The 25576-nt window shown below is 27.9% G+C and overlaps 1 protein-coding gene across 2 annotated transcripts in view; it reads right to left on the bottom strand.

Annotated features, from left to right (window-relative positions):
• The window catches only part of LOC111630703 (NAD kinase 2, mitochondrial-like), a 33512-nt gene extending 8860 nt beyond the window's left edge, over positions 1 to 24652 (bottom strand). The window contains exons 1-7 of one of the 2 annotated variants that reach the window (XM_023374847.1): positions 24323 to 24652; positions 19727 to 19815; positions 18520 to 18690; positions 18317 to 18418; positions 13941 to 14174; positions 9413 to 9564; positions 2253 to 2393 (exon numbers count right to left, since the gene is read on the bottom strand). In XM_023374847.1, the coding sequence (XP_023230615.1) occupies positions 2253 to 2393; positions 9413 to 9564; positions 13941 to 14174; positions 18317 to 18418; positions 18520 to 18690; positions 19727 to 19815; positions 24323 to 24589 (1156 nt within the window). In that variant the 5' untranslated portion in view covers positions 24590 to 24652. The remainder of the gene's footprint in view (positions 1 to 2252; positions 2394 to 9412; positions 9565 to 13940; positions 14175 to 18316; positions 18419 to 18519; positions 18691 to 19726; positions 19816 to 24322) is intronic. The other variant, XM_023374849.1, reaches the window with a different exon arrangement.
• Between the last annotated feature and the right edge of the window lie 924 nt (positions 24653 to 25576).

Raw genomic sequence — 25576 nt, 5'->3', positions numbered from 1 at the left:
AAAAAAATAACTGTAGTAAGAAAAACAAATGAAAAATGCGAACTAATGTAACGTCGTATGGTGAGTTTTTGTTCGTATCGTGGAGCAAAAATATGTTCGAATTTCATGTCGTATCCTGAAAATTTCGTATGCTGGGGCGTTCGTAACCTGAGGTACCACTGTATTATATTTTATTCTAATTCTGCTGTGTGATATTTAAGGGTATTATAATTATATCAGAGTTAAATTTCAAAATTAATATTTTGAAGTTTGAGTATATTTAATAAGAAAATTGTACAAGAAATTACAGAACTAAATTAAAATTCATACATTAGCAAAAAGTTCTGAAAATGATATTAGTCTTTTCTCTAACAGAACTTTCCTTATAGGTTACTATCTGAATTCAGAAACTATACAAATTTTGACTATGCCAAATTCACAAATTTTAATTACTATTATGAAAAAGTACAAATATTTGTCTCATTCCCATTTATGGCTAAAATGGTAATTTTGTATATAATCAATAATCTTATAAACAGAAAATGAAAATAGGCACAATATTATAACTTCCTTGACACTTCTTGTTGTGCAAACATTCCTCATAAGATCTGTAGACATCAACATTTCAGATTAATGAAATGAGAGACTATTATAGTGAAGTTAATTACTATCATCTTCAATTATTGATGAAATACTTCAGCATTTCTTGATTTCTTTGCTTCGGAAGAAAGGAAAATCTTTTTCAATCATTTTGAAAATTGGCAAGTTGAGGTTATTCTGCTAGCTGATTATACATATTCTTCTATCTAAAGATAGATAAGTCTTATTTCAATTATCTTAGATAAGTTTGAAGTAAGAGAGGTGCTTCTATAATATATGGCTGATTTCATGATTTAGTTTATAATGAGTAATGTTTTTCATTAAACAAGTTGTCCCAATGTTATTTCCATTAGAATATCTATATACAAAGCTCTTTTTTACAAGTAAAAAGATCATTAATTTTTAAAAAAAATTATATGAAAATAGTAATATTTTACAAATATTAAAATTTTTGTATATATTTTTATATAATCAAAGTTAATATGCTAACATGCTGTACAAAGAACTTATATTTAGTTCATACAAATGTGTTTGTTTAAAGTGAATGTATTTGTATGAACGAGATGTAAGTTCTTTGTACAGTATTTAATATTTTGACATCCATAGTTGTAAGGAGTCTAAGTCCGATCAATATTTTATGTTTTGGGCGTTATTTTAGTTATAGTTATTTTCTTTTTGGGGGTCTTTTTTAGGATGGAAACTCCTAAACCCTCAATGTGCTAAAATTCAAAAAGGAAATGGCAAAAGATACTAATTTGCATCAGTGACTGATCCCGTGACACAAACGAATGTAAATAGGGCAGTGCAGAGTTACACAGAAAACCAGATAAAAGATAATACATCCATCCAGCAGTGTGGTGTAGCTCCCAACAACAACCATTGTAGAAGCGCCTTCTCTGGTATTCTTAATAAGCGATCAGCAAAAGGAAACATATACTTTGAGTATTTTTGTGGTGGAGATTTGAAATGATTTTTGACTTGATTTGATCTGATTTAATTTGATATATATAATCAAAGAGTTCCTTTAATTGTTTATTTTGTTGACTTTTTGAATAATTGAAATATATACTCTCTCTCTTGTTATAATTTATCATTGTTGTTGTTTATATACTAGTGATCAATTTAATAAATATTTATTGTGGATTTGTACTTATAAGTGTTTTGAATTATTATATTTTGTTCCCGTAAAGTCCAGGCCTGGTACTTAAATTGAATCCTAACTTGTGAAACCCTGCCTTTTGCGCCACATGGTATGTTACATAGTGAGTGTTGATACAGAAAACTATCATTTGTTTAATACAATTTTATCTCAACAAATCACAAATTATGTTTTAAGTTTTGTACTTAATGAAAGGGAAAAAATGTTTCCTCTTTCCCTATTTTCCTCCATATTCATTTTAAAACATTGTTAAGTAATCAAAAAATTTTAAAAATCAATCAAATTAAAAATGCTTATAGATAAAGTATACAGCATAAAAGCCAAAATAAAAAGGTGTGTTTTAATGAAAAAAATAAACAGACATCATGGAGAATTTCTAGTGAAAAAAACATATGATTAATTATACTGAAGGAATCATTAAGCAAATTATAATATACATACTTAATTAATAACTAATTAACTTATATCTGACAACTAAAAAATATATTTGTCTATTAAAATTTTAAATTCTTACCAAATACAACAGGATCTCTAATGCTGTATGCCATTGAAAGTTTAGAAGGATCAAATATAAGAGAATTGTTAAACTTGTTTGCAATTCTTTCTACTAAGTTTTTATCTTCTACAGGTAAAGAAGAACCAGTTTCTTCATTTACTGTATAAAAAAATTTTTAAATTATATAAATTTTATTCATTCTGAATATTTTTTAAAATTTCAGATAAATTTAATATGGAATACAGACGCTAAGATGAAACTTAAATAACTGTATAGTATGACTGTATAGTATGACAAAATCACTAATAAAACTAAAAAGTAAAAATATACAGTAGAAGTTTATTAATCTGATACCTATTGAATTTTTTGAATAAAACAAAAGAATAACATTAAAATTTATTAAAGTTACCCCCAAAAAACAAAGTCAAAGGAAATGAGTGGAGTTCCCACAGATTTAATTCCTTTTTCAAACATATGACACATCATGATGAATTCATCGGGAATGACACACCAGAAAGTCACCTATTGGATTAGTGAAAGAACATTATCTAAAAAAAGCATTGAAATTAAAGGGAAGGACTCCCAATTAAAAGAAGAAAGATCGATGACAACAAGAGAGTTTGTCCATCATCAAGAGTTGGTCCTTTGACTCCAGTTCACCATCTTCCAGAGTTTGCTCCAGAGAGAATTTGAATACACCACCTATCTAGTCACTGCCACTGATTACTGCCAATAATCAAATCCTATCTGCCAGGTGGCAATGTCATCATCCTACTAGACCAGAGGTGTCCAAACTATGGCCCGCGGGCCAGATCCGGCCCGGCAAAAGATTTTATCTGGCCCACGAAGGTTTTTGAAAAATACTGATTTTTTCGTGCGAACCCGTTTGATTTTCAAAAATGTATATCGAAAATTGAAAAAAAATGCAAAAATTATATTTGATAAAAAATATTTTTTAATTTTTAAAAATAATAAAATTGAAAAATATATACATAAAATTTTACTTAAATTTACAGTCGTAAAAATATTGTTTTGGGCTATTGTTCGGTAACTACCGAATTGGTACGAAAGCAGGCAAATAACGAAGGTACTTTTTTTATTTTTTTTTAATTAATTTTTTTTAACTCTTTCTGCCCTGTGGGCACTAAGAGGGCCTCTTTTTGCAAGCCCATTATGGGTTCGGCCAGGCCGACGATGGGGCTGCCGGGTGGTGAGGGGCGGGGCCCGACATATCCGAACGGACCACCCCCCCGAAAAATTCCTGGGGATTTTTTCAACGTGTTCGGATTCGAGCCCGGGTCCCCCAGAGCTCTCGGCCATCCGGCTGCGCTAGCGAAGCTACTGTACACAAATACACAGATTTTATGGGCTATTTTTGTATTAGTGAGTAGAAGAGGAAAAAGAATCGAGAGCATTGTATGTGGCATCTCTGTAGTTGACCTCAAGATTGCCTTCTGATCTGTTGCGCATGACTCATTTGCAAATTGGTATGTGTAAATTCATATTTAATGTATTACAAANTTTTATGGGCTCTTTTTGTATTAGTGAGTAGAAGAGGAAAAAGAATCGAGAGCATTGTATGTGGCATCTCTGTAGTTGACCTCAAGATTGCCTTCTGATCTGTTGCGCATGACTCATTTGCAAATTGGTATGTGTAAATTCATATTTAATGTATTACAAACTAATTATTTTGAAGTTTAATATTATTTTTTAAGGTTTAAAACAAGAATTTCAAACATGATTTTTGATATTGACATGAATTGAAAGAAAATTCGGCTGTTTGAAAACCCATTTAACTGCAACGTTGCCGACGTTTCAAGTCACTTTCAAATGGAAATTATTGATCTTCAAGCTAACGATCAAATCAAGGAGGAAGCTTGGTTGATTTTTACAAATTTTTGAATGCAAAAGAGTTCTAAATTTAAAACAATTTCCTTGTAAATTTATTTCTGTTTCAGAGTACCTATATGTGTGATCAAACCTTTTCCAGGATAAAGTATCTGAAACCAAAGTACAGGATAAATTTATCGGATGATCATTTGCAATCATTGCTTATAATTGGTGTTTCAGATTTTAATCCCAACTTTAAAGATAAAGAAATTCTTCAGCAAAAACCATCTTCCATCATTTCCATTAAAAGTTGCAAGAAATAATTTTCTAATTATGTATAATTTAGCCATGTTTGTTTAGTATTGGTGTATCTGTAATTAACTGTAAAACATAAAATTCAATGCTGCTTTAGTCATAATGAGATTTTTTAATTCACAGATTCACGTGGCCCACCGCAAATGTATTTAAATCCCAATCTGGCCATTGTGGCAAAAAGTTTGGACACCCCTGTACTAGACGAATCTGCCCTCTCCAACTGCAAGTGTACAACCTCCTGAAAAGACCTATAACTTCAGGTATATTTCAACCCGCAAGCAAGTGTAAACTCTCTCTCTCTCGGTTAGGGGCCTGTTAAGAAATGCCTAATGACTTGCTATTATAATTAACCTATCCTATCACACATATATGTAAATAAACAGGTATTGATTTTCCTAAATGAGTAGTAGAGTGCACTTTCAGTACACTGTCTCTCAGACCTCCTCCATCCCAAATCTGACCACCTATGAACGTGATCACTCACGTGTGAATGAGAACAGTTTCTGTGTGTCTCCTAAAAATACAGTGGTGTCAGAGTCCTGACGTGGCATATTGAAGTGATGCCGACCCTTTCGTCAAGTGGTGCAGAAGGGTAGGGGTGCTCACACATTGTCACACAGTGTTTTGCTTAATGTGTAAAAATCAATTGAAAAACTTGCATAAATAATAATAAACACATTATTGCAAAAAATATATATATACAAAGATTCTTGTGCATAACATTTTCCAGATGTACTGTATTTCATTCCAGAGTCTTTATAGCAAACCATGTGTCCAAATTCCAATTTTCAGAATATTAGCATGCCAGATTATCATCAGACAATTCTGGTTTATCAGATACTGTTAAGAGTGTGCTGTGTTATCAAATTTTCTAGATTATTGGGTGCTGATTAACAACTTCTACTGTATCTTTTAAACCTATCTGTCAAATACATAAAGTAATTTATCCACTATTATAAACAAAAATTTTTTCAATATTCTTCTCAACTTAAATTACAAGAAAACTTAATACAACTAAGCTTTAATTCCCACAATACTTAAAATTGAATGATTTCAGTTTAAACAGTGGAAAAATAAAACAAAATTTTGTTTTAAATAGTGTTTCAGTTTAACATGGTATTTTAAAAATATTCATTATTAAATTTAAAATATTGAAATGAGTGTTTTTATTGATGAAATTAATGTTTCATGACATTGCAACTGCATTGCGGCTACTTTCAACTTACATATTTTCAAAGAGATAGAATTCTCAATTTTGTACTAGGTCATGATTTCACACTACATATTAAACTTACATGAAAAGGTAACCAAATGACCACCTATCTTTTAAATATTTCATGTTTAAAATAAAAGTTTGTGAAATTAAACATTTACATAATAATCAAAAATATTCCTAAAAAATCCTATATTCTAAGCATTTTCAAGACCCAAAAAAGTAACCAATTTTTAGTTATTTGGATTTATATGCTCTGGTGCAAATATGTTCGTAAGAATTTGTGGTGTAGTAATTGCATTTTAGTCTATGAGTCCGTATCTCATAGTTGTTCTGATTCAAATCTTGATTTTTAGGAATTTTTAAATTTCATTTTTATTTTTGAGGATAAGTTGGGATGCATTTTTTCATCATATTGTTTATTTACACCTTTATACAATTTACTTACATTAGTAAATATATATTTCATTTATTTATGTCTGTAATTGAATTTAACAACAGGTGAAAGCAATAATTCTCAAATTTCAAAAACTTTCATATGTCCAAAAATAACACTAGATAACAACAAATGACTTGAAGTTGCTGAAATGAAGTATTTGTGATTAAATCATCATCAAAATGGAACACTGCCAAGAATAGTAAATGGAAATTGGATATAGGCCAAGTCAGTGTAAGTTTTAACACAGCTACAATATCAATTTCCAGGTAAACAGAATATTTTCAATTCCCTTTAATTTGCAGTTTTTCTGAGTATGCTATAGGTTTAATTTCACAAACTTTTATTTTAAACATAAAATATTTAAAAAATTAGGCTGCCTTTCCTTGTTGGTTCTGTCAGGAAATTTATAAAAAATTGAATAGAAATTCAAAAACAAACAAACTTTGATAATGGATTTTATTTAGTTAACACCATCAACATTTTAAATAAATGAACTAGAAAGAACTATTTGTCCATTTTCCTTATAAATGTTAATACCAATTTAATTCTGTATAAAACTGGAACTGTCAATTTACACAGTAGAATACAGTTAACTGTATTACTGTGATCCATATGTTTGGGATTTCTAAAGTAAATTTGATACATGTTTCTAGTGCAGAAATATAAAATGATTCCCAAATGAAGATAGACTTTCACTCAACACATTGTGTTTGAGTAATGTGTTGAGTGCAAATATCTTCTTTTGGGAATTATTATATATTTCTGCACTAGAACTGCGTAACAAACTTAACTGTATTACTGCTTTCCATTATTAGAAAACAAAAAAAATTAATAATTATCAATTAGAATTCAACGTAGCACAATTACACATCAAATTATTAAATCTTTAAATATTTTTTAAAATTATATCTTTAAAAATGTATACATGTGACAAATTAATACCATAATGAGGGAAGCACTTAGGGGCCATCCATAAACCAGGTCCTCTGAACAAGGGTTGGTGGAGAGGTTGAACAAATATACACAACACTTGGATACAATAGTAAAAGTAGGGATTTTGAAGTTCTGATTTCTACCAGAAGGGCTTAGAAGGGTGGTGATACTGTATGGAAAAAGGTTTTAACTTAAATGGAACATATGTTAAAAAATAAAGTGCTAAATTCAATTTCCTGTCTTTTTATTTACATTTTCCAGGAGCTTTTTCTTACACATGTGCCTCCTCTTTTTTTTTTTGGTGTTTTGTCTTTTTAATGCATAGATTGCATACTATCAAAAAATGGTGAAGATAAAAATATCCAAATTTTTGAAGTTTATCAGTATCATCCATTATTATTAAGCAATAAATCTGTATTTTTCTTCCTGTTAAAGTTAATATGTTTTTATTTTCAAGAGGAAAGAAAAAAGACAAGTTTTTGGTGGGAGTATCTGGTGATACACAAATTACCACAAAAGGGAAAGGTGGACAAAAATTCCCAAATTTAGGGCACATAGTTTATGGATGACCCTTTATATTCACAACAGATTTTTCCTGTAGACAATTGTCACAGCTGGAGTTTTATCATCTACAGCAATGGCATGCAGTGACATTTGATGATAGGGAAGCTGTGCCAACCCTGGATAAAATCATTGGAAGCATATGATATTTTGGTGTGTAACATCCACACGCTAAACTGCGAGAGGTTGGTACTCTGTAAAGCACATGCACAAATGCCTGTAATCTGGCTGCTTTACACAATTCAAATATTTTTGCCATGGAAGCTATCCCATATTCGACAATACAGCACTTCCATTGAGAATATGCATATACAAATTTATATTCGAATACACAATAGCAATCTTATAATTGTTTTTCATATGTAGTATAGAAATATGTAATAAGATACACAATGCAGTTATAATAAAATATGAATTTTAATTAATTCAAAGTACATTAAAATATAAAAATAATTGCAAAATATGTATTTATATTTTAGAAAATACAAGGAAAGCAGTGTTTCCACAGCTTTCATGGACAACATGCCACTAACCTACAGTATATGTATGTTGTAAGTGTAAATGCTTCCTCATTATAGAATTAATTCATCACAAGCTAATATTTAAAAAAATGTGAACAAGTTATAATAAAAATACTCATATAATGTTTAATCACTAACAGTTTTCATAATGATCATGATGATATAGTAATATAAATTGTTATTTTTACTATCAAATCTCCAAAACCATTTTTTGTCAAAAAGTTAAAATGCAAAACTAAAAAAATCATGTTGATTGTTTTTAAAACTTATAAATATATATATAAAACATACCCATGTTATGTTTTAAAAAACTGTATTATGTAATTCTTTATTATAATTAAAAAAAAAAATACAGCAAAGCATCAAAAATCCAGATTCAACTGTCAAAAATGAGATATTAACTTTTTCAATGGTAACTTTGTTCTTGATGTTCTAACATTTACTCAAAGTCAAAATTTTTCAATTGATAAATTATGATTAATGTATTACTTCTGATTGCCATTCTTTCCCAGCTGTTATATATAACAGCTGGGAAAGAATGGCAATCAGTCAAAAAATGACCCCCCCCAAAGATTTTTACATTTTTGGACTCAAGATACCTTGAAATGTTGAAAAATACAAATTCTTTGGAGATTTTTTTTCTCTATGTATGTATGAATGGATGTTAGTATGTGTTAGTGTGTGTGTGTTGAGGGGAACAAGATTTTGTTCACCCTATTTAAAGTTTAATAACTCCTGTACTTTTTGTTGAAAATTTCAGAAATTTTGCAACGAGGTTTGTTTGTTTGCAGGAATTGATGCTATTAAGTTTTGGTGGTTATGGGAGATAATGGGAGTCCTGTGTATCTCCCATAGAGTCAGATGGTAACATTTAAAATTTTGGTGTTGCCAGGAAAGTTGAGCAGCTCCATGCTGGTTTATCTTTCATTTAAATAAACTGTAAATTATATTTGAATCTTTGTATTTCTACACTCCTTGTAAAATTCTGGCTTGAAATTAAAACACTTAAACTTCAATTACAGTGTATTGGGAGTTTATAGAACTTAAAATTCTAATTTACACATATATTTGAAAACCTGAATAGGTTCTGGTCACAATTAGTCCAGATTTTCAATGCTTCACTCTAAACAAATATAGTTTTCATCATGCATCATAATACACAATTTGCTTTTTAAAAATAATAACAATAACAAAAAATATACAAATTATATTAAAACTTAAAATATTTGAAATCATAATGAATTTAAAAATTTTAAATTTAAAACTTCTAGAAAAATAATGAAAGTAAAGTATTAACAAAAATTTCAAATTAATTTTAAAATGTATAAGTTTGTAAATTTAGGTAAAATTCAAAATGATAACTTACCAATTTGCAAAAGTTGATGAACACACCGAGGTGTTACTTTGTTAATATTGAATGACCAAGATGTTGATCCAGTTCCAGTACAAATAGTCATTCCTGAACTTTTCTGTTTGCTTGGAAGAGAATTATCTACTGATAATTCATAATATGATACTCTAAAAACATCAACATAAATTTATGATATATAATACTTTATTATAAAATTAATATAATGCATCAAAATGAAAAATAAAACTATTTTATATGTTTTTATTAGTTCAGAATTTGAGGAATAAAAAATAAAAAATTCTTAATATATTCAGAATAAAAAAAATATTACAAAGACATTAGCCTTTGTAATATTTTTTTATGTAACACCATTTATTATTAGAAATATTTTAAAACAGTAATTAAAAGTGAAAATTAAGTATCAAATATTTTATATATGCAAAGAGTATAAGAAAATATTACATAAAAAAAATATAAAATATGATAATTAAATCTGTTTTCTTATTTGAAAAGAAAATTATTTCTTATGTAGAAGTTCATGTAAAAATAAAAATTATCATAGGCATTTTGCAGAAAAAACAGAAAAATTTTAATATTTATGTTGATTAACTATTCTTAAATTTACAAAATTAAATTTTTAGCTGAAAATTTAAATAAATTTATATATAAAGGAATTTACAATATAGCACCATAGCAATTAATGACTACAGTTATGATCTTGACCTAATTTATTTATTAATTTTTTTTTGTTTTCATTGATCAAAGTTAAAGAATGAAGCACATTATGCATGAAACAAGTTTGTTTCCAATTTATAAGCATTGCTGAAAAATTTTCTATTTTTAACTTAAATGATAATTATAGTAATAGCTTGGCTGATATGTCACACACTACTTCCTAATGCCATACATTTCATTTATATCAGTCTATTAATACTTGAAAAAAAATATTAGAAGTCAGAAATAATTTTCATGAGACACTGAAAAACTACAAAAAGCTTAAAAATGAGTCTATATAAATTTCATATCCTCCCTTAATAAAAATTTTTAATTTTGTATAAAAATTCTTAAAGTTTTTTTTTTAATTTTTTAAACTTTATTCAACTACTTTTTCTTAATAATAACAATGCTATTTTAATATAATCAATTAAGCAAAAGTACTAATAAAATATTAAAAAGTTGTTAAATTTCTTGAATGTGCTTTGTGGTTCCTTCTCTTTCAAATGAATAATTGAATTCCAATGCAAAATCAAACTAAAAACACTACAATGTTTAATCTTAAAAATTTCTCTTAAAATTAACATAAATGAAATATTGTTTAAGTTGTTATAACAATTGTTGTGTATTATGTTTATATTAAACAGATTGATTTGTTCTTTTTTGTTAATGAAAATTTTTTCCCATTTCATGGCTTAACAAAAAAATATTTTAACAATTTTTACAAATTAACATCTTCAAAGCATTTCTTTCATAGTGCAATGTTCCCTCTAAGCTGCGCAGTTGCGTGGCCGCACACTGCTCAAATTGTTGCCGCGCACGAGAATTTATGTGCCGCGCAGGTGAGCATGCACACTGATTTGAATTATTGTTTACTTATTTCTCACTCTGTCTGCAACATGATTGTTGTTGTGTATATTTTGATTAAATACATTAAATCATTGACAAAAGATAATATTTCATATAAAAGTATGTTTTAAAATAAATTTTAATCTCTATAATTCATTATTTTAATTTTTATAGGAAAAAATAAGATTTTATATATATATGCTCAGAAAAATTTTTTGCTCAGAATCTGCTCAGCAAAAATTTTTTTTGCTCAGAGAAGTATATGTTCCACTCATCTACAAAAAAAATTATAGGGAACATTGCCATAGAGTAGTGCAAAATATTCTCAGATATGTTAATTGCACAGGAAATTTTTGCATGAATCATTTTTAAATAGCATTTATAATTAATTGAAGTTGTGTTTCTTTTGGATCTAAAATTATCACTTCTTCCAAAATTTTTAAATAAATTCTCCTTTGCCATATGGATGATTAAATCATGCAATATTTCAAACTATCAAAAACTGGCTTTAGAGGCAGTATATGCTTCATTACTAAAATATAAGAGCTTTTGCTGTTGAAGAATACCAAATTTTAAATATTTAAGGTTTTTCATTTGTAATTTGAATTGTTGGATACCAAGTCGAAAATTATGAATGATGTTTTATAATGACAACATAAATTGTTAACTATAATTTGTATTTGTAGTTTTTCAAATAATCTGCAAAATTTGCATATTATTTGCAATAAAATGAAATGGGAAGAAAATTTGCATTCGCAAAATTTTCTTCCCTCTTTCTCTTGCAACATTTATCTTCCTGCTCATATCTTTGTTTTTTCTCGTTGATGCCATGGTAAAATTTAAATATAATTTTCCAAGTTTTTAGATCTAAAATCAATAAAGTAAATTATGTTTGTTACTTATATATGATTCAATGGCAATAACTCTTTCTGAATAGAAATTAAAAATAATTACCTATATTGCTTGATTATAACTGACTTGTGAGTAGTAGTAGTTGACATTTGAAAGACAAAGTAAAACAACCAACCTACTTGATGTTTGAATTAAAACTGTACAAACCATAACATGCATCACTGCATGACAAAGTTTAAACTAAAACTGAACCACTAAGTTAAAAAAAAAATACAAGATTACAATGTCAAGATTATTTTATTATTGTTGTTTTCTGGAAAATTATATTTCCAGAAAACAACAATAATAAAATAATCTTGACAGCACACATTTACAATGTAAACAATCATTATAAAATTGTTTTTTCTTCACAACTAGGTGTAATAATAGACATAAGGCATTTTTACATCACTTTTAATCTGAATCTTCTACAGGCCAATATTCATTTCAGGCAAAGGCCCCTCATCTGTCAGCTACACAATACGACATATTATAAATTTCTTACTTTACAAATGTTTTATCATAATAAGTTATGACATACCATGACATTCGGGATTTTCTTTGTGTTGTTTTGATACTTATACATTTTGTTTAAAATTACCTATTTACAGTTAAAATTGTTAAAAATATCATTGCAGTTTAAAATACATTTATGATTTAAATTACTATTACAGTGAAGGTTTTATGGTTTGACATCTAGCATCTTCCAGCATATACTCTTGACATCTGTCTTAACAGGATCTTTTTTAATCTCGTTGGCATATTAACATTTTTTTAAAAACAATATACTATAAATCAATCTTTTTTTTAATTATTATTGAAACATTCTAATTACCATTAGCATTATTATCATAACTGTTTTCGTTGATAGCATTATAAATAGTATTACAATAATTTTAACCAATTATCATGGATTTTTACAATCAAGCTTTTGTTGATGTTATTGGTTTGACTTTTCATTATTTCATAATTTTTAAACAAAATGTATAAGTATCAAAACAACACAAAGAAAATCCCAGATGTCATGGTATGTCATAACTTATTATGATAAAACATTTGTAATGTAAGAAATTTATAATACGTCTTATTGTGTAATCAATGGATGAGGGACCTTTGCCTGAAACACATATCGGCCTATAGAAGATTCAGAATAAAGATGATGTAAAAACGCCTTATGTCTATTAATACACCTAGTCATGAAGAAAAAAACAAATAAAAGAAGATACGGTCTCGGAATACATCATTATAAAACTGTTATCAGAAAAAAAATAAAATATGTATGGTCTCAAAACAAAATGCATATACATTTTTATTTATCCATCATATCAGAATTCAATTTAATATAAATAAAATCATGATTTTATTTGAAGAGTTTTGCTAACCACATTGGACTGTCTAAATAGCTTAGTTTGTCATATCTGGTATATTATAATATATTCTTAGAAAGGAAGAGAAACTCCTAAAACATAAAGTTTGATTAAGCTCAGTAATTAACATATTTCCTTTATTGTAAGATAATGACATGTAAGATTCATTCATAATTTAACAAAGTTTATGTAGAAAAAATTCTTTTGAGAAATTTAGACAAAATTCCAATAAAAGTAAATAACACCAGTGATCAAAATTTAAGCAACAAATGCTTAAATTTTGAGCACTGGTGTTAACAAATAAACAAAATACATATATATAAAAGATCTTACAAAATAACTTATAATGAGTTCATGTCTACAAACAAAATTTCACAAAATGAATTCTACATATAAACTAGTTTATCATTAAAGGAACTTCATCTTGCATTAAGAGGCATTAGACTCTCATTTTTACAAAATCTAAGATAAGAACTACTGGTCTAATTATTTGCTAACTGGTTTGCCACAGTACACCAGTCAGGAACTACTAGTCTAAGGATTTGCAAAAACCACATTTTTGGAAGAGTATTTTATAAAGCAAAAAATACAACAGAATAGAACAAATTATCAAATGTAAAAATGGTATATTTTATAATTTGAAAAACAGTTAACAAATGAAATGCAAATTTATATTTTGTTTCGAAAACTTGTAAACAAAATTTCTCTGTTAATTACTATACCTTGATGATAAAGTTTCACCAATAAAAACTTCATTAAGAGCCCTAACAGGCAAAACATGTTCAACTTTTACTTTCTGATGATCAGATATTTCTGATTTTCGTGGTGGTTGTTCTTGCCAGCAGTCTAAAAATCTGTACTCAGGATACTGCAACTGTTGATCATGCAATTCAATTGGAGGATCTTTTGCATGTTCACTTATAAGTGTGACTCTTATGCGTTGTCGCCATTTCCATCTAAATTTTAAAAAATTAAATATTTTAAAATAAACAAATATTTAACAAAATCATTCTTAAATATACACGCAAAAATATTTAACAAATTAAGGTTCAACTAATTTCTTAACATTATAGTAAAAGAAAATGCATTTCTTTTTAATAACAGTTTTATTATTACATATTTTTAACAACAGTTACTACAGAAATATCACTGAATAGTTACTATATCAGTATATCTACATTTAATTTACATTAACACAACAGCGTAGTACTCTTTTAAGCAAAGATAAGCTAGTACACATAGGATGATGCTCTTGTGTATGAAGTCTTCTTAGGCAAAGTAGGACATGTTTCAAAAATTCAAAACACAAGTGACTTTTGCATATGAGGCATACAATGGGATTTTTTCATGGAAATATTGTATGAGATTAGCTTTAGTTTACTTTTATACTTTACATATAAATAAATTTCAACTGTTAAAATGATTATTAGTAGTGGGAGGTTCAATTGCTATCTTGCAATCCCCTGGCTGCACGCACCACTGCTCCTCTTGTATCCAGATTTACATCTGTTTTACTGTATAATTTCATTTCAAATAATTATTAATAGAAGCAAAAATATATCCAATTTTTCTTCTTGTAGTGGCATTCCATTCTGCTACCATTCCATCTATTTAACTTACCTCTGTCCAGTATAAAAATGCTTTTGAAAATAACTTTGAGTTGACATTATTTCATTAATTTATTCCAAATTAATTTTTAATTTTGTTATTAACAGAAAGATTATTGTAAATTAAATTTTGTCATGNTATGTTATTAATGGAAATATTATTGTAAATTAAATTTTGGTCAGAAAATGCCTAAGCAAATAACTCTTACAGATAGATGAGAGAGAAAAAGAAGCTATGTTCAATGACGTGTCATCAACTTGAATGCAAAAATGAAGACCTAATTTACACAAAAACTGTTGTACACAAAGAAATTTCATATATTATATTAATAACTTTTATGTAAATAAATTTATCTACATTATTTTCCTATTTATTTGTAATTTAACAATTTTTTACAGCAAATATTTTGCCAGATACAACTAGTACTAATAGAATTCCCTTATAAATCTATATTTATTAATACAGTTAAACTCAGTTATAACGAACACAGATATAATGAGCAAAATGCATAACAATTTTAATTTATGCATATTTTCATGGATTTTCTCATGATTATAACAAGCATACTTAATGGATATATCTAGCAAATTTATGGTTGCTATGCAAACACACAAATATTCTTAATTGTTCAAGCAGTAAGAAATGTGATACCAAATTCTTGGAAGAGATAAAACTGAAAGGGTTACTTAGTTTTATGACCACTGAATATTTAGTTTTACAACCTTAGTTTATGACCACTGAATATTTAGTTTTACAACCTTAGTTTATGACCACTGAATAATGAGTTTTAATAGGTAGTAATTAGTTTTACAGGTTGTAAAACTAATTACTACCTATTTATCACTTATCTTTTTTTTTAGAGACTGTCCCCCTCTTTTTTGACTAGCTTCTAGCCCCACTCTGCCAATTTACCTAATCATCATTATGATTGTAAAATTACTGTATACTCTAGTTAGAAATGAACCCTTCTATGAGAAATATGTTGATGACTAAAAAAAATCTCTCTCAGTTTATGAAAAAGTAGAAAATTATTCACGAGTTAGAACATGGTGCTGAAAACATTGGCATGTATAGAAAATTTTCTTTGTCATTTTAGACAGTTTTGACATTATGGAAAAATAAAGCAATAATCAATTTTAAGATCTGTACATAAAAAGATTAACTGAAATCGGGATTATCATTAATTAGTATTATCTTTAATTACAAAAAAGCAAATCGTTTAATATTAATTATAATTTATACTATATTTTTATTAATAGTTATAAAATGTATTTACATTATAGTTTTTTAATCAACTTATTTAGAATAAAAATTAAAAAATATATTTTACTAATCATCAGTGGTGTAGCTACAAATTTTTCCACCTGCAGGGAGCTCCCTACATGTTTGTGCCCAAGGCAGATGCCCATTCTCCTCATAGTTACATTACTGCTCTTTGCAGATTAAGAAGTAATGGTTATAGCTAGAGCCGAAAGTTTTCGCCAGTTTTTGGGCCTAAATCACGGCAAAAAAAAAAAAATAATTTTTTGCCTTAAATTGCTAAAAAAAATTCCAGTTATTTATTTCAAAAATGAGTTAAAATGAATTACACTTAGATATTTCAAATAATCCTCACTTAAACTATGATGTCGATTGCTCAATATCAATGAATATAATAAGAACGAACGTTCAACGTCGACTGCAACTAAAGGAGCGTATTCGCTATTAACTTTATCACTTAAATTCATATAAAAAAAAACATAAATCTGATAAGATCAGGATTACTTGACAAAACGTTTTCCAATTTTTGAGAAAATATGGTATAACCAGAAACAATTTCTTTTGCATTTTCAATTAGTTTGGCTTTTTAGTTACACTGAGTCCTTGTTCTTCCAGTGATATTATAATATTTGGTAGCTTGATGAGATTATGGAGATCAAATAATTCTTTCTTGAGGTTAATTTCCTTCTCTTGCAATAGTTTCACCAAAACATTTCTAGCATTTGAATGAGATTTTTTGTTTATAGTTCAAAATGTAGCACTCAACAGTATCAAAATTATCGACATAGTACTTTGCAGCATTTAACCATGACCCCCAGCGAGTGACAATTGGTTCTGGAGGAAGATTACTAACTCCAGTTGCATTCTTAAAATAATTTTATCTTTCTCTTGACTTCACAAAAAAACTTCTTCATTTCTGATATAAGCGAATTTGTTAATTTGTACTCATTCTGAATCCTAAATGCAGCATTATGTAAGGCATGAGCAAGACACGTGACGTGATGCACATTTGGAAAAATCAATGAATTTTTCTTAATCTCACTTACTGTATTCATCATGTATTTTGCTCAATCTGTCACCATTAACTTCAGTTTTGAATATTTTAAATCATTTGGACACAATTTTCTAGACACGTTGAGTGAAATGTCACATCAATTAACATTGATTTTGCTTTTCAATTTGCCATTCAATTTTCCTACAATCATGTTGACCACTTTACTTTGCATTTTGTCACTAGTTTTGTCAACAATGAAATAGACATCATGTCCATTAATTTCATCCTTAATTTTTTCTGTTACTGAGTTGAAGATAGTTTTTTGATGTGCCTGCAGTGCTAAAAAAAATAAATAATGCAATGAGACTTCAAATAAAATCACATTTCAGCTAAATTATGAGCACAATCGCAAACAGCAGCATCAATTTCAATAAAATAAACATTTCATTAAAAAACTAATTAGAATAAAAAAATACCTGGAACCCTTTTGATTGGCTTCTTCATATATTTCTCAAGAAACAATCTCAGTTTTTCGCTATTTGATTTTTCAAGCAGAATATCTGCACTGGTGAATGCTTCAACCATTTCTTTATCAAAATCGCTTCCATTTTCAAACAACAGTATTTGTGACTATAGCATGTTATGTTTCTTGTGTTTCACACTGTTTTGCAAAAGTCATTTCTTAATTGTATCACGTTCATAGTTGACGTGTGTAGAGCACTTAACACAGAGAATTGTTTTTTTGGTACGGTGAAATATATTGCCACCTAATTCCTTAATCACGGAATCAATTTTAAACTCAATTGACTGTTTTCTAGGCATTTTTGCACGAAGCACATGGGAAATTGACGATTTTGTCACCTATTGCCAAAATGCCAGTTAGGGTATAGGGTTAAAATCACCGATTTTCGCCAAAAAAATTTATTGATATTGAGACCAAATTTTTAAATTAGTACTAGTTGAAAGATGGTCATTCCAGGCGAATATAGCTGAGAAATTCACCAAAAGTGAAAATTTTTGGCTCTAGTTATAACAAGAAAATCTTGTCAGTTCCTTAATGCTCATTATAACAAAGTTTGACTGTATGAAAGTTCTATAATTACATCCTAAGCAAATTTAAGAAGCAAATAAATTTTATAGTAAAACACAAATTACGTATACAAGGAATCAAAATATATATTTGTTAATATTTATATTAAATTTTAATTTTAAAAAAATCATTAAGATGATGCATACTTAAAGTTTCCACTTTTCAATTTTTCGATAGCTTGAGGAAAATCATCCGTATACTTCTTTGGAAGGCACAGGTATCCTAAAGAGCTAAGAAGTGATGAGTCCCTGTTGATGTATAATGGTATGGACAGACAAAAACAAAAGGGGCAAACATGCAATACCCCGCATGCATTACTATAAATTAAAATAAAAATTTAAGAACATACCGTGATGGATCACTGTTTATACCAATCACTGGTTTCTCTCTAGTATGTATTTTGCTAGCAGCCATTAGAAATGTACCATCACCACCAGTAGTAAATATAACATCAGCCCATTTGATATTATCATCATTATATTCAAACCTGTTTACTATTTTGGTTTGAAAACCATTTTTCCTGTAAGAAAAAGAATTGACTAATATATCAAACATAAAATTAATTTTAAAAATTTTTAAAAAATAGTTATTTAATACTCTTCCGTCCTAAAATACTGTAGTTGTTACATTTATAAAAATTTTTAGAAACAATAAAATTTTCAAATAAAAATGGCAATTTTTATTTATTTAACATTGTTAAAACTAAATTAATGCAACAACCAACAATTTTAATTACAATTAAGCAATTTTGAGCTTTTATATCTACAGAATTGCATTTTATATTAGTTGGTAGATAATTCCCATACATTCTTCATTCATATAAACAATTCTGTAAGCATTACTTCAATCTAACATCATTATTCTTTTGACTGTATTGCTTGTTTCAATAATCAATAAATTCTTTTTGCATTCTTTTGATGCAGCAATACAGCATTAATTGTTACTCATTTCCGATTTTGTTTGTTTGGCCCTAAATTTTCACCAATTCTTGAAACTTTTCAAGTAATTTTGCAATGAATAACATTAGGAGCACTTTAAAAAATGTTTCTTTTTCTATAATTGTCTATAAGCCTGATTTAATAAATAAATAAAAACAGTCAGTTTTTAATTGGTCTGAAGCAAATACAAAGCAAATCTTTATTAATCCAACTACAAATCAATTTGAATAGAAATTGCCAAAAATCATAAGAAAAATTTGCAAGATGACAACTATTTCAGAAGTGGAACTAATTAATTAATGATTAATTAAACTGAACTATTGATGAAAAAATTATAAATTCCTTTCTAATTTTTCATATTTTTATTTGGACATTGCATTTATTAAATTTTTTATTTAATAGAAATAAAATTTTTTCCCTTCATACTAATTATAAAAGATTGTAACGTGCCATAAATTTTTGGTTATTTCATTATGTATTTTTAATAATCCAAGTTTATTTTTGCGTTCCTTGAAATTAAACAATTATTATATATGTAATACTTATTTTAATGATGCATTTATAACATTTACATTAATTAAATTTTAGGAGAATTAAATAAACTACTGAACTACATACTGAAGTGTATCTGCAACAATTTCTTGATTCCTTTTGTGAATCTCATGATGATGAAGTAGTGTTTTATAATCTGAACCTCTTTCTTCTAACTGAAATCAAGAAGATAATAATATAAAATTTATTTATATTTAAAATAACATATAATTTTTTAAAATTAAGCATAGATATCTTCATATAAATTGTAAAATTATTTTATATATTTATTATTATAGTGAGAAAGAAATAAGTTACAGTATTAAAAATATTACTTAATTATTATTAATAATTTATGATTTTTTAACAACTCCAAAAATGTAAAATGCTTTTCGAACATAATTGCAGAATTTTAAAAAATTTTCAGTTCCAATACAAATAAAATTAAAATTATATCAGTCATAAATCAAATTGTTAATTTATGAACAAACTAAACATATATCATCTACAAAATTATTTGAACGATTAAATCTTAGTACTAAAATAATGTATGCAAAGCTGAATAAACAAACACTAACACCAAAATCTAGCAAGGAGAAAGATACTTTAATAAGCAAAACAAATATTTTCAATTGTTTTAATCAGTTGTCAGGTTTAATTGAGTAAAATCAAACTGCAATTGCAACTGGAATACAAAATTAAAAAAAAAAAGGAACAATAATTTTATTTGATATGACAATATGCATAACAGATGACATACAAGTTAAAATGAACTATAGTCCACTGGAGGAATGTCCAATTAATATTATGATGTTTATTTCTATATACAAAACCGAATACATTTTTTAAAATGGACAAATTACTTTTAACTTTGAAAAAATATGAATCCAAAGTTGTCAGTGTATTAAATAGGTATAAAATAATAAAAAATTTCTCCAATGCTATAGCATTGGAGAAGTGATTTATTATTTTAACCGAAGCATTTTCATAACATTTGTTGACATTCAATTTCTTCAGTCTTGTTTTACTGAAGAAATAATAGTAATTACACTAAAGCATACACAACAACAAATATATATTCTACAAGCAACAATTACTTCCTTAAAGTATAATTGAAAAGATTATCACAAAATCATTACAATATTATTCTTCATCTGGAAGGTGCATTTTGAATTATAATGTATATATCTGGGTAAAATGTATTCTAATTATATAAATCCCTTTATAATTTATGAGATATATTAGAAGAATAAAGATAAGTGTTTTAGTACATATTCTAGTTGCAAAAATTGGATACCTTTGACCTCCAACTAAAATCAATAGCCTATTATAATAGTCACTATATTTACATATAAATATATTTTCTAAGTTTCTTTAATCAACTGATAAACTTGTTTATTTAATACTTGTTATTGATATTTAATCATTCTGATTTAAATTACAGTGCTATTTGGCAAGGCTATGGTGTTCAGTTTACAAAACTTCTAACTCCTCTCTTTTTAAATATTTGATGCCTTCGTAACAGAACTCAATATGCTTAATAATACTAAACCTACTAAAATGATAGTTGATACCAGATATTTCATAACTACAAGGTAAATTATCAGACTACTTTTTAGATTTATATTTAAATATAGGCAAACTCCACAGCCATGCTATTCAGAACATAAATTATTTTAAAATATGCACATTTCATGATAAATTTACATAAGCATTATTTTTCTATTTCAAATTGTTTTATATATATAAAATTTCTACTTTGAAGTAAAGTTTGCTAATACAGTAGACCCTGATTATTTGAGGTAATATGAAACAATGGATAATCATAAACTCAGATAAAATAAATAGCCTTTTCAGAATAGAAGTTACAAATATGAAAGATTTATATATCACTTTTAAGTCTGTTTTTATACCTTCTAACAAATATTCATTTGATGGATAGCTTACATTTAGAATTACTGGAAGCCATATTCAAACATTTACTTTTGTATTTGATTTTCTTACCTATAATTATTTGACATTATTTAGTTGAATATGCAGTTTTTTAAATCATATTTATATTTGTCATACAGTAATTATAAAGTCTCTATAAATTTTTGCAAAAATGGTACAAGAGAGCTTGTTTGTAGTTTGTGTGAAACGTTCTTGGGTCCACCAAAGAAGAATCATTGTGAATCTTTTAATGAATTAACTTAAATGGGATCATCAAATCCACCTGTTCCACAGCCTCCAAGAGATCATGGCACATTGCTTGGCAAGTGACATAATTCTCCTCCTCCAGTTTATGTTACATATTTAATGAGTTTGTAATGGAGATCTTTCATACAGTTAGTTGTAGCATAAAGAGTTCCCGACCTAGTCTCTTGGTCGATGATAAACGACTGTATTATTTGCACTCTCTACACATTAAGCCATTTCATTTGGTCTCTTGGGACATGCAGCATTGTACACACTACTCATTTGTGTAATTTGTTAACTAACAGTCTGATATTGGCGTAAGGATATACAGCAAATGTTGCCACCCGATACCTAATTCACCAGGAAGTTGAACCCAGGAAGAGTCTGTGGATATATAAACTATGTTTGTAGGTGCCAATGGATTTAGACTGTAAACATCTTTACAAATCCCCATTTATTGTTACAAAAATTGTGGCTTACATAGTTAAATTTAATTCCTCAACTCCTGCTGATCATCTGAAGAAGACATTGTTGGTCTTGAGGTCAACAGTTTATAAATTGAATATTGCTTCTCTGCAATATTCAGATAGCATCAGGCCCAGGATGATGTGGCTGATAAGGTAGCTAAAAGGGATCACTTTATTCTTGGAATATTGAACACTGTCATATGGCAGCTCACTATTTTAACTTCCAAGTCTCTTGGCAATAAAGTCATGCTGGAGTTGATTGATGCAAGTGAATAGAAATATATCAATGATACACAGTTCGAGAAGAATGGTTGAAAAAGAGTGGTTTGAGATGAAAGATTAGAGAAGCGCAGTTTTAAACAAATGGTTGGAGAAGTGCAACATGACTTTGAGATGCAGGTTTATCTGCAAACCGAACAATTTAATTGGTCCAGAATCCTTTTCTTTCCTCCCCAACTGGTTTCCTTTTTTGTCTCCAGGTGGAACTAGACCCAATTGGGGTGCAAAACAGGTCAAATCTCAATGTTAACCTGACACTTCATCTGGATCTGGGACAACAGGATGTTTAAATGAACCTTGGAACTTTTGCTCATATTTCTGTAAGTTTTATTTTCTCTCTTGTCAAAAATTTCTATAAGACATCTCATGATAGTTATTTATTAATCAAAATATTTTATAGCACTTCTCCTTTGTTGTAATTTCATCCTATTTACACAAACACCCAAGGCAAAGTTTGTTTTCTCAGTTTGACATGTGAACTCAGGTCGTCCAACACTTAAACACAATGCAAAGAAAAAAAAAATAGATGTTATCTTATGAAATTCTATTCACAAGTGAAGTTTTTAAATAAAATTTAGTGTGTTCAGATCTCATTTGGAACCTCATATTGGTTCTGGTGGGAGCAGGATTCATGAATTTCTGAATGAAGTTTGTCAGTATTTTCATATACATTAATCCACTCATGCAGAAACTACACAATTCTCGCTTTTTGAGTCAACATGTTTCACACAACCTATAAATGATTTTGTTACCATTTTCACAAAAAAGAGTTTAGAAACTTATGTATAAATATAGGATGATTATAAAGTAATTTGGTATAATCATTAAATGTTCGTAGAAAAACAGTTTTATTATTAGTTTATCATTATTTCAACATACTCTATAATGAATTATATTTTCAATTTTTGAAAATGATTCAGCCATACAAAATATTAGATAAATGAGGAATAGTTTAGAAAATTTCAATAAACTCAGTATTTATGAAAAAAACAATAATACTCACGTACCTGTAATAATTATAAGTCCAAAAAGCTTTTGCTTGTTTAACATAGATATAATAAAAATTAAAATTTGATATATTTGTTTTATAACACAAAATTGTATTACATTACAGTACACAAATCTGATCTCTCAATTATCCAGCATACCTCCAGTATAACTGCCTGTGAAACAGTATAAGTGCACTTCCATTTCATACAAACATTGTCACACAATTTTGTGCAGAATTTTGTGCAGAGTATTACACGTCAATGTGCCATATTCTTTACCAGTCCGCCTCCAAAAAGAATCAGTATCAAAGGGTAAAAGTCAATACAAATCTATACACACTCAGTAATCCAGAACTCACTAATCTGGCACTCTTAGACTCTTGCTAATCCAGCCTTAGAGGATTAGCAAGAGTCTAGTGTATAGGAATTCATATCTTACGCATTAATTATCTGAAAAGTTTTTATGTAATAAAGATACAAAAACTAAATAAATTACATCTACATAAAATAAACAACTAATATTAAATTACAGCAGAGTATCAATTTGATAATGCAGAAACTAACACAACAAACAATTCCTAAATAATTGATCCATAAAATATAAAAATTATCATAAAGTTTTTTAAAAGAATTTGAACTTTATTTTAAATTGTTTAGTCGACTAATTTTTCGCGTACTTCACTGAACGATATCATTAATTTCGTCACGAATTACGCCATAAAAGGGGCGAGTTCGAATTAAATGATTCCGTTTTAAAAATAACAACTTACATTTTGGACAAGTTCGTCTTCGGACAAATTTGGATGACGACGTTTTTCGAATTCGTATCTCGAAAATTTCGTTAGGATTAAAGCATTTTTACGATCGAATCGCGGTTTCTCTTCGTTGTCATAAAATTTTGTCGTTAACTGACGCATATTTTCCATTTTTTTGCATTCTTTACCTAAACACATATCTGAAAGGACGGACGAAAACAACTTTTTCAGACTCGATCGACCGACAAAAACATTCGAAACCGAGAGAAACTTCATGGCCATTTAAAAACTCATGGCTCGCACGAGCTACTTGGCGGAACCTTATTGTTGACGGCCACCTTTTATTAAAATACTACTTTCAAATTTACTTATAAAAATAATTTATATATGTATATTTTTTTATTTGTATAATTTATATAATCGAATTTAAATAATATTTGTAGTTTAAACTCTGGCAAATTTAAAGTGAAAACAAAATATTCCGGTAGAGTTCCGATCGTCAAAGACTAGATTTAATTCATATTTATTAATTTTCACTAAAAAGATATTACTTTAAGTCACTATTTATTTTTTTAAAATGATAAAATAGATAATAAACAAACATATTACTCAATTTTATATTTTTTACTGTACGATGAGAATTGAATAAGTTGATTTAACGGAGAGTAAAATCACTTTATGGAGATATCTGAACGAAATAATGTCCGAATATAATTTACAAAATGTAAAATAAATAGATGTAAACATTGGCTGTGGAATTTGGACATTTGCCGTATTACGAAATAAGGCAGCGTTCAGTATTCTTATCTCTAAGGTCATAATTTGGACTTTCTCTCGTGGACCGTCCTGTTATTTCAATGGTTTAAAACAAATTTAGAAGAGTGATACGTATTAAATTACAAATTTAGAGTTTATTTGTAATGTCATCACTCGTTGCTGTAATCAGATTAGCTCGGTCTGATGTAGTTACTGGCTTCTGATGAATATTTCTATTTATTCAAAGCTTAAAAAATTATTGACCGAAAACCTGCTTTTATAAAACGATTTGTAGTGGTGCTTTTTGGAACTCCGTTGTCTTTAAGAAAAAAGAGTCAGTAGCTGTCAAGGATCAAATTACCCAATTGTAAAATACACTGTAAAGAATTGAATACGGTGATTACGCTAAGGCGTTCAATCGAAAAAGAATATTACAGATCTTTTGCTTTGGGAAATCATACTTTATCTCAAATAGAGAAGCTAGAAACAGAAAACAAGACGTTAGAGATGCTA

Source organism: Centruroides sculpturatus, unplaced genomic scaffold (assembly GCF_000671375.1).
Source record: "Centruroides sculpturatus isolate CEXI.00-Female unplaced genomic scaffold, Cexi_2.0 scaffold376, whole genome shotgun sequence".
NCBI classification, from domain to species: domain Eukaryota; kingdom Metazoa; phylum Arthropoda; class Arachnida; order Scorpiones; family Buthidae; genus Centruroides; species Centruroides sculpturatus.
The sequence above is the reverse complement of the archived record's forward strand: the minus strand, read 5'-3'. Positions and strand labels throughout refer to the sequence as shown.